The sequence below is a fragment of the Lemur catta genome, chromosome 9 (assembly GCF_020740605.2).
Source record: "Lemur catta isolate mLemCat1 chromosome 9, mLemCat1.pri, whole genome shotgun sequence".
In the NCBI taxonomy this organism is placed as follows: Eukaryota; Metazoa; Chordata; class Mammalia; order Primates; family Lemuridae; genus Lemur; species Lemur catta.
The window spans coordinates 4380671-4394602 of record NC_059136.1 but is presented as its reverse complement, the minus strand read 5'-3'; the positions used below and the strand labels follow the sequence as shown (position 1 = coordinate 4394602).

At 42.8% G+C, this 13932-nt stretch overlaps 1 protein-coding gene and 1 non-coding gene across 2 annotated transcripts in view; both read right to left on the bottom strand.

The window, feature by feature from the left end:
• Positions 1-1456: 1456 nt before the first annotated feature.
• IQGAP1 (IQ motif containing GTPase activating protein 1) overlaps positions 1457-13932 on the bottom strand; it is a 95441-nt gene continuing 82965 nt past the window's right edge. The window contains exons 34-38 of the mRNA XM_045561649.1: positions 11799-12011; positions 10905-11071; positions 8936-9058; positions 5552-5660; positions 1457-3674 (exon numbers count right to left, since the gene is read on the bottom strand). Of these exons, the coding sequence (XP_045417605.1) occupies positions 3561-3674; positions 5552-5660; positions 8936-9058; positions 10905-11071; positions 11799-12011 (726 nt within the window). The 3' untranslated portion in view covers positions 1457-3560. The remainder of the gene's footprint in view (positions 3675-5551; positions 5661-8935; positions 9059-10904; positions 11072-11798; positions 12012-13932) is intronic.
• LOC123645494 lies at positions 7828-7928 on the bottom strand. The gene has a single exon (XR_006737607.1). It is a non-coding gene; the product is annotated as a small nucleolar RNA U13 (small nucleolar RNA).

Sequence of the window (13932 nt, the reverse complement as noted above, 5' to 3'; positions counted from 1 at the left end):
GAAAATATATTCTGTTACTATGATGTAATATGTACTAATAATAATTGTAAGAATGCAAAATGTTTTTCTGGATTAATAGCCTTATGGTCACAGAAAATAAATTTTAATTTTTGTTACAGATGAATCAAAAGTAAGACATGCTCTAAAATATTACATTAGAATAAAATTCTGTGAGAGAAGTGGACTAAAATAAAGAGAAAAAAAGTCGTAAAATTTCCAACTGGCCAAGAGCTTTGCTCATGCACCTTTAAAAGTGAATGATAGTGGATTCCATTTGCTATTTTTATGAGCTAATTTTTATCCTGAAATTCACATTGTTGGCAGTTATACACGTTACAACTTATAAAAATTCAGTTGTCAAACTTAAAATGTGTGAAAAGATGTCTGAGTTTTCTCAAATTCTTTTCAGGGTTACATAGGCAAAAGCGTAGCCAGCATGGCTGTGACAGCTCCAGTCCCCTCTGGGTGCAGCGGCGGCAGCATTCACTGTGCCTGCTAGTGTCACTCCAGCTTCCGTCGTACTGTGACTTCCCCTTTGTCTCGTTCTCCTTGTTTGATATTATCATACCTTGATAAGCACCTAACTCCCTTGATTCCTTTGCAGAATGTAGAGCACAAGTTATTAAAATGTATTTCAGGTTTCAATAACAAACCTACCAGGCAGCATCACCTCCTATGAGAACAGACTCCGAGGGGCAACTTGCGTGAGGTCTCACTGCCAGGACAGCCACTTCTTACCTCCCTACTTGCTCAGAGTCATGTGGGGTTCATCCCCAGCCACCTGCACAAACCATTGTCACCTCCGATTTTTCGTTTTGTCTATTTTATAAGTGTTCCGTTTGCCCTCGTTATTTCACACTGTCACTAATTTTCTCATAGCGACTCCAGCCGGTTTACAAACACAACAGGATGCATGAAGACATTTATATTTCTAAGTAAGGCTGCCTTCTGACCTCGAGGAAGCCACTTTTGCTGTTTACTTTTTCCACACCCAATTTCCCACAGTCTTTTCTAGTAATTCGCATGTAACACAAGATAGAAGCGCCCGGCAGGCACACCCGACCACGTGCTCAGCACCCAGCGAGCTGTTCACGGCGTGTTAAATGCCGCTGCTGTTGTCAACTTCCAGCCACGAGCCCATCAGAATTAAGTGGCATTATGTTTGCGTCCCCTCACCCCCTTGTTTGTATGTTGAAGATACCTTAAGCATGTACTAGAAGGATACCCTGTAAACAAGGTCAGGTAAGGATATTTTAAGTTTAAAAATGGTAAACTCAACATTAAAAATCACTTTGAGATATTCAGTGACTTGATAGTGGAATTGCGTTTGCTCCTTTAAAAGCCTGTAAAGGAAGGGGTTGTTTTCTGTTGTAGTTTTAACTATTAACTCTCACTGTAGTTGACACTGTTTAGCAGGAACTGCTAACAACGAAACTGAGAAAAATAAACACAAACATGAACAAATGACCTTTTATTTCATACAGAGATACAAAGGCAATTGTGTGCAGCACAGTCCAAACTCTCGGGAGGAAGTAAATTCACGGTAAATGTCATGATGGCTGCTTGAAGAGAAGGTCAAAGAAGGAGAGATGAGACAAAGAATACTACGGCTAATAAATAAAATCTGGAAGCCACGTGGTTTGAGCGCCACAACTTGAGTTAGGGATTCTCTATGGTCTTCGTAATTCTATAGAGTCGTCATCACATCAACATTCTTGAAGTGCATTTTGTGCTATTTTGCAGTGGAAGTTGCTTGTTAAGGGAACCATAATCCTTACAAATAATTGAATCGTTTTATTAAAGGAGTTACAAACTTTGCTGACTATTGTCTGTCTGGATGTGGCCTTTGGGACGGATACCCTCTTTTAAGGAAACAGGGTTGACACACTTGGTTGGTCCCAGTTTTTGAGGTGATGCTAGTTGTAACAGCATATTCTTTTAAGCTGAGAAAAATGTTTACTAAAAAAACTGTCTTCCAAAATACAACAAAAACCGAGGTACTGGTGAGCCCCTCCCCTGCGCTGCGCACTGCACCACGGGGCTGAGAAAACGGTCTCACAGCAACTTCTCCAGCACCTGCACTTGTAATAGGGACACGCAGCACTTTGTTATTAATCAAAACAATTTATTGGCTTTAAATATACATCAGTAAATTTTTAAATGTATATTAAGTTTTATGATAAAAGAACACTGAACCAAAACATCAAAGGAAATAGAGGCTCAGTAGCATGATTTCAATATATTTTCCTGGATAAACATTTTTTTCAAAAATAAGTATACATGACTTTTTATCCATGAACAAAATCTTCCTAAATTCAATGTTTAGAAATGAATTATTTTTGAATAGGTCCAGCAAACTGGGGTTCATAAAATAAAGGCATAATGTGGGTAGCAAAAGAGGAGAAAGAAATGGGGGAAATTTATTTTAATCTCAAGTGTGACGTGGGTTGGCTGGTTTTGTTTGGTTTTATTTTAGACTATTTAAGGCAGGACTCTCTCTGTAACCCTGTAGATAAATCCTAGTGTTTTAGCTATAAAAGTTTTAAGAGTTCAGATATACAGATAAACCAATTTTTAAAAAAACTCTTTTCTTAAGAGTATTCTAAAGGCTTTTGTAGCATTATATAAATCTTTAAAATTCCTATTACCCACATTTTAAGAAATAAATCTATGCTTTAATAAGGCGCTCAAGATATAAAACAGTTAAAAAAACAATTCCATTCTATGCCAGGGCTAAGCCATTCCTCCGCTGTGAGGACGGAGAGGACCATCTCCGGGAACTGAGTCGATCTCTGCGCACCGATAAGAACGGGCGGGTGCCTCAGCCCGTTCTGAATTTACCGAAACAGCCAGATTTTATCAGTGAGATTCCCTCTTCCACTGGTGAGGGAGTCACACAAATGGAATTGCTGAGATTTGATGGTGAAATTTAAAAATGGTATCTCCTTTTTTTCTAGAAATGCTTCCTTTGAAGACAAAACAGTGACTTGCATTAGCTCCTGCCCATAAAGGCAAACAGAATAGAAAAGAACCAATGATCCCCCACATACTTCAATCTTACTGATGGGACAGAAATATAAAGAAACTTCGCTTCTAAATGACAACCTACTAAGTGTTGATAACTTGGCCTTTTAGCTGTGTATCTCATATGTATGTGTGTTACTGGTGCTAACAGTTCCCCTTCTGAATAACAAGAACTCAAGTCCTACTGTCCCCACCGCTAATTAAAACAAACATTAAAGCTTACGATACAGCAATGCAACCTCTAAGACTGTAACAACAGAGAGATTTTACTGGAGGTTCCACACTTTCCTAAGTGATGGAAGAAAATGAAGGATCCAGAAAGGTCAGACTAAGCCTGAAACAAAGTTTCACTATGAAGAAAGGACAACGAATGTCCGGTCAGAGCAGAGCAGTTAACAGTGTGGCGTCAGGAGTGCAGCAGACGGAGGCATCGCTGCCGGCTGGGTCTTTGCTCCCAGGGAGTGAAGGAGGAGCCCAGACAGGCCGCTGTGGGCGCTGCTTTCCTTCCTCCTCCCCGGCCGGCAGCAAATGATCAATTACTTCCCGTAGAACTTCTTGTTGAGAAGGAAGATCAGAAGGTTGACATTTACCTTAGCTCTGTCAAATAATTTCATGACTGCGACGCCTTCATATTGTAGCTGCAGTAGGTCCTATTCAAAAAAAACATTTTGACAGTTAAGTCTGCGGAACAGGCAAAGAAAGGACGCGATGTGGAGAGGCTCCGGGCGGAGGGAGGCAAGGCTTTGTGCCAGATGTGAAGTGGGGCAAGAGAAAGTCCCCAGCTAGGAACTGCCACTGCACAGCCACCCGAGAGCTAGAGCAATAGGGTGCGTTGACCGATGGGATCTGCTGGTTAATTTGGAGTTGGGAAGTCATGTTGTTCATATCAAAATACACAAAACAGGGAAAGAGAAAGAGGTATGCTCAGGTGTCGCACACACCTAAGCTTTTTATTTGAGAAATTACAATGACATTTTCCCATTTCATCTACGTTATGGGTCACCAATTTTAATAAATCTAGAAAAGGTGAAGGCATTTCAACCTGCGATGACATACACTAACCATTAAACATGAGACAAGGCTAGTAATGTCGTCTCAGTAATATCTACTCCCTCCTTCATTTCTGTTTCACTTGAGAAAGCTTTTCTACCCGGCAGGCAAGCGGAAAAGACGACTTCGCATTTATTAGGTGGCCACCGTGAGCTTGGCAACACAGCACACTGGATAGTACCTTGTTAAGCCCACACAAAATTCTACGAGGTGCGATTATCCCACTTTAAAGATGAGCTAGCGAGGCTCAGAGATGCCAAACAACTTGGCCAACAGAACAGAGTCGGACGCGGTAAGTCCAGCCCCAGCTGCAAAGCGCCTGCTCTTCCCGCCACTGCCCAGAGCAAGCTCGACAGCTCCGGGTGGCCTCGCCCTCAACGCCAGGAGAGCGGGGAAGGAGAAGGCAGGAGGCAAAGGGCTTGGGGGACCCCAAAAGTCCAATCAAGTCATCTTCTGGAAAAATCCTGGCAGCTCCAGGAAAGCTGGGATATGTCACCTGTGCCCAACACAATCCCACGCCTGGCAGTCGCTCCACATGCAATGAATTTGTACATGAATGGACACATTACCTTAGGCAGACCGGCTGGCCTAACAGAATTTGGAGAAACTGAGGAAATGAGCGCATCCCTTTTGCGTGGGAAGTGCTTTGGCTCGCTACGTGCGTCACAAGTCATCTCCCGTTTGTTCGGCCACCATGTTTTAAAGGCCTACTGGTCACCGAGAAGGAAACCAAGGGACTGAGCAGTTCAGCGTCTCAGGGAGTCGCAGGCGAGTCCGCCAACACCCACTGTAAACACAGGGTGCCCCAAGGGCCGCAGAAGCCGGGGGACCTCGACACCGGCGAGGCGGGAGGCTGTCGGGGGCAGCACACCTGCGAGCACGCCGCAAACGGGGGAGCGGCAAGGGGGCGGGGCATGAGAGGCCCCAACGCGCCTGCGCAGAGGCGCCCGCCGGTGGCCGCGCGCCAAGCTGGAGGGGTCGGGACGCCACCTGCGAACCCGCTCCTGCCCCGGTATTTTTGAATGTGCAAAAACTTTCAAAATAAAAATTAGTGATCTTTATGCTACAAAAGGAATCACAGCAGAGTTCTTTTTGAATTTAAGATACAATTTAGTCTACAAAAAAAAAAAATTTACGCACACCTTGTCAGAAGTGCATCTGGCCTCTAAGTGCCTATAACACACCTACGGCAAATCAAAGTGAGAAAAAAGATTTCAAGCCACTAAGTAGGCTGGCAGTTCTGTCCCGCCAACACTTGTCCTCAGGCATTCGGCTCGTTCCGGCTGCACCGCTGGGCGAGGCTGCAGAAGCGCGTTCTGGCAAAGGGCTCTCGGGCCACAGGCAGATCCGACCCCACACCCTGGTCCTCCCCGCGGCCACCCACAGCCTTCCCCGAGCCGGTCCCCTCGTCACCTGCCCCTCCGACCGTGGCAACAGCCGCACCCGGAAAGCTGCTGGGCCCACGGGGCAAACCCACCTGGTAATGTAACATAAAGGTCTCCATTTGAACTCCCATGAATTTGGCTTTCACTTCAAAGTCTCCAACTTCTTCTGTTGGACTGATTTCAAAGATAACATTTTTAAACCTGTTGAAACAAAACATCATAAGGGTGTGGTTTCTATGTTTGCATATAAAAATTCTGTGAGATGGGGGAAGGAGACGGGCCAAGTCTAAGGGTGCAAAGGGGCAGAGAATACAGGTCCGAAGCACTTGTGCAGGGAAACAGCACGGGCTGCCGCTAGGCGCCATCTGCTCAGGGCTTGCAGAGAGGAACGCGGCTGCCCGCAGCACCTGCGTTCTACTGAAAGCGCAACACTGAGGAATGCTCCAAGTGGCCCGTGATGGGATGACATCCGGGGATTTTCTTGGCCTTCCACGTGGCTGGCCACTAATGAGACCTAATGGTAAAAGGAGAAAAAGGAAGAAATTGGGCTGGAAGGAGAGGCTGTGTGCTTGAATGCATGCATCTTCGAGGATTGGGAGAAGCAAGTAAGTAAACAAAAGGCAGTTAGTACCACAACAACCAAGGCTGGAGGTTTTCTGGAAAGAGTAGATACTATGTATATAAATGTGCTGAGAATAACCAGAGATAAATTTCTATTAAGAATATTTAAGGTATCATTCATTCTCAACATGTTACATGCCAGGACATTTTATGGCACCAGAAGAAGGAAAGATTATGCTGTTCCCCACGTGATGAAAGTGTATCACCCCAGAACACAACTGTGGAGTTCCCTTGCGTACTACGAACAGAGCTGAGAACCATGAAAGAGGCAAAAGAGGCCACCAAGAAGCTAAAAGAGAGGGCACAAAGTCCACGAGCTGAAACACACGCACTTTACTCAAATGGAGCACCTCCCGGTTATTCCTTAAAGATGTTTATTTTAAGTGATAAATTATTTTAACAGAATTGGTTGGCCAATTGGTTTCTAAGCCCATAGAAACAAATTAAAAAGAAGTTAGAGAGGCAATTAGAGGATGGCACTTGAACAGCAGTGGAAAATAAGGACCAAAAAAAGGGAAGAGATAATAAATATTAGGAGACAGAGTTTTAAAAAATCTATAAAGTTTTCAACAAAAAGCCCACAGAAAATAAAACAAAACAAAGAGGCCGGGCACAGTGGCTCATGCCTATAATCCTAGGACTCTGGGAGGCCGAGGCGGGAGGATCGCTTGACCTCAGTTCAAGACCAGCCTGAGCAAGAGTGAGACCCCGTCTCTACTAAAAATAGAAAAATTAGCCGGGTGTCGTGGCACGTGCCTGTAGTCCCAGCTACTCGGGAGGCTGAGGCAGAAGGATCAATTGAGCCCAGGAGTGAGGTTGCTGTGAGCTATGATGATGCTACTGTACTTTATCCCAGGTGACAGAGCAAGACTCTGTCTCAAAAAATAAATAAATAAATAAAAAATAAAGACTAAGGCCCCCAATTGAAAAACTGACCAGAGAAAATATAGATAATAAGCCATGTTTAAAAAAAAAAAAAAACAAAAACCCCAAAAATAACCCTCAACAAGAAATCTAAGAAATACAAGTTATCAAAAAGACAAAAAAACTATTGAATTCAAAAACATCAAAAATTATATTATTATTCAATAGTAGAAAGGAAGTAGTGAGACGAGTACTTTCATACACACTTCAGATTATTGGTAAAACTTTTGGCAAATACACATAAGTTTAAAATTTTTTTCAAGCACTCTGAAAACAGTATGCCAGGCTCCTCAAAAAATTAAAAATAGAATATATGATCCAGCAACCCACTTTGGAGCATATATCCCAAAGCACTGGAAGCAGGAAGCCGAAGAGATTCCTGCACACCCATGTTCACGGCAGTGCCATTCACCGTGGCCAAGACAGGGGATCACCCCAAACGTCCACCAAGGTGGATGAAGCATGCGTGGTGTGACAAGGCCAGCCTTACGGAGGAAAGAAGTCCTGTCACATGCCACAATGTGGGTGAACCTTGAGGACATCATGCTAGGTAGAACAAGCCAGTCCCAAGACAACTAGTATGTGATTCCACTCGTGGGAGGTAACTGAGTAGTAAAATGCACAGAAACAGGAAGCAGAACTGCGGTGCAGGGCGGGGGCAGGGAGGGCCGCTGTTCAGCAGGCGCAGAGTTTGTTTGCTGAACTCCTGGATATCTGTTGCACAGCAGTGTGACTCTACTGAACACTACTGAACTGCACCCTTAAAAATGGTGACGATGGTAAATTTTATGTATTTTTATAATAAAAAAATTGTTTCTTTTCACATCAGATAGGTAATGTGCCGATGTCGTAACAAGGTTTGAGGAAGACACATCTCACACGTGAGCGTGAAAACTCAATCACACTCACGAACTACAAAAGGATTATAAAAAAATTTTTTATACTCTGACCAGAAATTCCATTTTTAGGCATCTATTATTTTTTAAAAATGGAAAGATCAAAGATTTACATATAAAGGTATTATCACATGCATAATAATGTAAAAAGTAAAGTCCATTTAAGTGTTATACAATAGGTGAATGATGAAAATATAGAATATAACGTAGTCATTAAAATGACTACATATGAAAAATGCTTCCAACAATGTTGTGAGAAAAGGTTGGACTATCAACACTATCCAGGTTTACGATGAAGAACAGTGAGTGGGTAGCTCAGCGTGTGAGTGGGATCATCCTTACATGGCCAGGGCACGGAAGGAAACGGACTGAAATGCTGTCCATGGGTATCTCTGGCCTGCAGGATTATAGGTGCTCTCTCCTCATGCTTTACCATATTTTCACACTTCAATAATGAATATATATTATTTTTAGAATCACAAAAATGTAAACCTTTCTTTTTTAAAAAAGTCCTTTTTTATCAGACACAAGAAGAGAAAGCTCAGTGGCCAAGGCCACAGGGCTGACTGAGTAGGTGCTCAGTTAATGTTTGCTGATGCCGCTGGGCCCAGGACCCACGGGAAGACGTCTGGTCAGAGCCATGTGTGAGCTAAGAAAAGAAAAGAGGCGAAGTCCTTAGTTCCCAGCCACAAGTGGAATAAACTAAACTCCACTTATTGTTACTCTTCCTTATTCTTGGTTCAGACACAGAAGAAATCCAAGGAATGGCTTCCTGCTTTAAAGAGTTAAAATAAAGATCAGACCTCGATAAACAGATGTGAACATGCCCTGAGACAAATGTTTCACAAACAAGGAAAAGAAATACTTTCTCTTTATGACAGACATTAATTCTGAGTATGATGCCTAACTCTGCACATAAAAATATATAAATACATAAAAAATATTAAAAGTATCTGGAAAAGAGAAATAAAAGAAGATAAAAATGTGATAAATGCAGAAATAAAAAATCAACTAATAAAGTAAAAAAATACTCACTGATTCACTTGCAGGTCCTCAATTTCCAGTAGAACTCCTTTTTCGTGTAGTCTTGCTGCCGTATATTTCAGAGAAATCTTTTTGCTTTTCTTTCCTTTCATTTCCCTAGGCTTTTTGGAGACCCTGTAAAAATTACATCATGTCACTTTCTATAAGTAACCATCTACGATGCATCTTCAGGGTTGATAATTCAAGGAACTGAGGTCAGAAAACAAACTCCCTACACAAGCGTAAATAACATACTAATTCTAAAATGGCAAATAAATGTTAGGGTTAGCCTAAGCAATATCTCTGCAAAACAGGGGAGACATTACTAAATTGCTTTTATCTTTATTGAACTTGAGAACACTCTTGTGAATTTGACAGTGTCTTAACCCTTCTATCTCCTTCTGGCAGTCTAAGCCCCTAACCCTTAAGTGTGAGCTTCACACGCCAGCCTGAGGGAATGGCACCGAATCCCGGGTGAAGAAGTCACTCTAAGCCCCTCAGCTGTGTAGGGACAAGATAAAAATAACTTCAAATAAATAAATTTTTTTTTTTTTTGAGACAGGGTCTTGCTGTGTAGCCCTGGCTAGAGTGCAGTGGTGTATCACAGCTCACTGCAACCTTACACTCTAGGGCTCAAGCGATCCTCCTGCCTCAGCCTCCTGAGTAGCTGGAACTACAGGCCTGTGCCACCACGCCTGGCTAATATTTTTATTTTTTTGTAGAGATGGGGTCTCACTATGTTGCCCAGGCTGGTCATGAATGCACAGATTTTTACCCAGCCCTTACATTTCTAGGAATTTATCTTCAGAAATACACCCACATTTGCAAAATGACATATGAACAAGAGGTTGTTACAGAATATTTTATAATAAACTGGAAACAAATGTTCAGCAAGGGAAAATTGATTAAATAAATTGTAATATCTATCTATTCAATGGAATTATATGCGGCCATTAACAAAGAAATACGAATCTAACTGTCTGCTTAGAAGGCCTATAAGCAAAGACGACTCTGGCAATGAGCACTCTGGCAATGAGCATACCTAGTGTCTAGATCTTGGTTCTAAATATCATTCTTCATTAAAAGCAACCAGGGATGTTTGGGACAATAGTTCATTCTGGGCCTGGGGAGGGAAACTACAGGTTGAACATGAAACATCTTAAGTCAGAAAGTCAGGAAGTGCACAAAGAATGGCAGGGACATGTCACAAGGTCACAGGAGCCAGCTCTGCAAGCTGGGTGAGATGGGTCTTGTTTTTGTGCCTTCCCATCTGCCTGAGCAGGGAGTCTCCGGCAGGGAGAGGAAAAGAGAATGTGATTTAGGAGTGAGCGAGCCAGCATGAGGGGAAGCCGATGTGGCAAACTGTTAAAAACAGGTGAATCTAGATGAAGGGTACATGGCTGTTTCTTGTTCTATTCCTTCAGCTCTTCTGAGACTTAAAAACTCTTGAATAGTTAGGAGTGAAAAATAAATTAACTCTACAAGTAGAACCTGATCTTATCACCTCACCCCTCTGGGTTTTCAGTTCCCTCCCTGTAAAATGGGCACGCTGATGGCTCGTGGCCAGTGCCAGCAAGGCCACGACAGACTGTCCTCAGCATGTGGGACAAAGTTGGAGTCTGTGATCCTGTCCCCAGAAGGTAGAGAGGAGCCAGGAATCCAAATTTTCATAGTATTCCTTAAGTGATTCTGAGGCACACCCAGGTTTTGGGAGCACTAGATGTTCTCCTCTCCATGATTCTAGGGCCAAGAAGAGACCCGGGAAGAAAGGATGCTTAGCTATGTGTTATTTACATCATATACTAACGAATGGACTAGTCAATTATACAAACAATTAAATGCAAAATAAAGGACTAATGCAATAAATAGATCCAGTGTGTTAGGTAAAAATTTCCAAAGTCACTTCAGTTGCCTCTACTTATTTTTCCCCACCCTAATTCTTTCCCCTAATATTGAGTCTTTAAAAAAAAAAAATACTCACTTGCCCTTGCTGGCTAAGTTATCCAAGCAGGTTTTGATATAGCTTTTGTAGTAATCCACCTGCTCCCCATAAAAGGTGGCCTTAGAGTTCAGAGCAGCGTATGTTTGTTGTAATTTCACCAGTTCAGCCTTTCTCCTCTGTCGGTATCTCCTCTGATTCCGAATGTCCTGAAACACAGTTATTAAAATTAGGAAAATAAGAACAGATAGCATATGCTTCTTGAATCATCCTAACATTAGAACCCAGTGGTGCTTAACTCTGCCTTGAATATGACCATGCGTTCTGAACAGGTAATCTCTGTTCACAAATTAATAGAGAAATCCAGATAATTCTTTTTCCCATTTGTATTTTCTAGCGGGGAAAAATATGTTACTTTCAGACTTACACATTTTTAGAATTTACTTACAAGGCTGGTTTAGGCCTCTTAAATATGCTGTTGGGATGGGGAGAAAAAGAGAATCGTAACACAGTGATCACCAAGTCCCTAAGTGTGCGTGGCGTTATCTCACCGCAACAGCAGAGACTCCTAAACTCTCAGCACCACAGCCATTTGCTTGAAATGATTCGCACAAATCAAGGACTACTGTGAATTTATTTTTCACAGTAATCATGAAAAAGATCTGGAAGAATTCTGTAAGGCCAAAGCCCAGTGCAGCCATCGGAGGCTCTAGTGAGGATCTTCTCCCTATTAATTTAGGCCATAGAATAAGACACCTCCGGACAGGCAAGGCCCTCGGGACAGAGTCAGAAGTGGCTTCTCAGCAGGCAGGGCACCAACTGCCTGTGAACTGACTGTGCTGTTATCTGAACAGCTGTTGTCTCCACTGTCTCTTTATGAGCCTCTCCAACAGCTTTAAACGAGGCCAGCTCATCTCTGTCCCCCAAATGCAGTACCCTGGCAATGTCGTTGATCAGTTCCTGGTATTTGTTCTTTGGGTCCACAGTTCCAAGCTCTGTTAGCTTCTTCAAACCTGTGTGGATCTTCTGTTTCTTCTCCTGAAGAGTGAGGTTGCCATCTTCCTTTCCAGACTTTGGCTTTTTCATCTTGTCGGGAGTTTTGGCATCACGCATGGCCCGTCTCTGCATGGCCCTCTGATGTTCTGCCTCCTACAAATGAGAAAAAGAATTTTCCTGGCAAGTTCGCCACACTAAACCTTAGCTTCAATTTATGTAACATATCTGCACCTGGATTTCTTTTGTTCTTAAACTCCATCCTGGAAGCAGAGAGGAAACAAATCTTGCCCCCTGCTAAATGACAGATGAGAAACTGCACGAAACAGGCAGATTTCTTTCCCTCTAGAAGCGATTACATCCATGAAATCACACAACTTCTTAGGGCTTCTTTCCTGGACTCTGGGTATGACTGGGTGATTGGACTCCACTATCAAATCTCTCATCACATTTTGAGACACAAAAGCCCTTTAATTGTATTCCAAACGCAGCTCTGTGAATGTTATAACTGCACTAAGGCAACACCAGTACTCAGTAAACCCTTGCTAATTCTTTTTCCTACCTTGTCCGGGATGAATCATGCTCAAACCTTCCCGCTGCTTTCGATCATGCTGCAAATGCCACGATCTCAACAAGGAAAAACCTCCCCTTGATCCTGACATCTTTCCTAGTCACCACCGATGTTTGCCCATCATGTCCCTGTCCAGCAAATGATCTACACTTGCTGTTCCATTCTTTCAGCACTTTCTTCTCCCTTTAACTCCTTACTGGCTGGAGTGCAGATGCTATTCACCAGCGCGATCATAGCACAGTGTGGCCTCAAACTCCTGGTCTCAAGTGATCCGCCTGCCTCGGCCTCCAGAGTAGCTGGGAGTACAGGCATGTGCCACCGCACCTGGCAAGTTCTACTTCTTTTATGAAGCCTTCCCAATGCATTACTCTTCATTGGCCTCTTTCCTGAATCGTCTATCATTTTGTATAGTTAATACCATAGTTAATATTTAATGGTCTTACCATTATTTCAGGTATATATGTCATATTTTCCCAACAAGATTATGAGTTCATTTAGTTTAGGAGCCACACTCTACATTTTTCTTCTACCTACCAAAGCACTTAACAGAATTTCACCTATATAATATTCAATAAATTACAGTCAGTCCTCTACATTCATGGATTCAACTGACTCTGGATCAAAAATATTTGAAAAAAGGCTGGGCGTGGTGGTTCACACCTGTAATCCTAGCACTCTGGGAGCCAAGGTGGGAGAATGACTTGAGGTTAGGAGTTTGAGACCAGCCTGAGCAAGAGCCAGACCCAGTCTCCACAAAAACAGAAAAATTAGCTGGGCATTGTGGCATGTGCCTCAACACCAAGTCCCAGCTACTTGGAAGGCTGAGGCAGGAAGATCGCTTGAGCCTAGGAGTTTGAGGCTGCAGTGAGCTATGGTGACAACACTGCACTCTAGCCAGGGCAACAGAGTGAGATTGTCTCAAAACAAACAAAAAAGCAAAAAAATTTTTGAAGAAAAAAAAAAAAAACCAATGAAAAATAACAAAAAAAAAAAATTACAAATTAAAAACCAATACAGGCCGGGCGCAGTGGCTCACAACTGTAATCCTAGCACTCTGGGAGGCCGAGGCGGGTGGATCACTCCAGGTCAGGAGTTCGAGACCAGCCTGAGCAAGAGCGAGACCCCGTCTCTACTAAAAATAGAAAGAAACTATCTGGCCAACTAAAATATATATAGAAAAAATTAGCCGGGCATGGTGGTGCATGCCTGTAGTCCCAGCTACTCGGGAGGCTGAGGCAGTAGGATTGCTTAAGCCCAGGAGTTTGAGGTTGCTGTGAGCTAGGCTGATGCCACGGCACTCACTGTAGCCTGGGCAACAAAGCGAGACTCTGTCTCAAAAAAAAAAACAAAAAAAAAAACCAATACAGCGTAAACAACTATTTGCATAGCATTTACGCTATATTAGGCATAAATAATCTAGAGATGATTTAAAATACACAGGAGGGTATAGACCGGTTCTATGTAAATAAGGGACTTGAGCATCCTTGGGTTTTGGTAGCGGCAGGA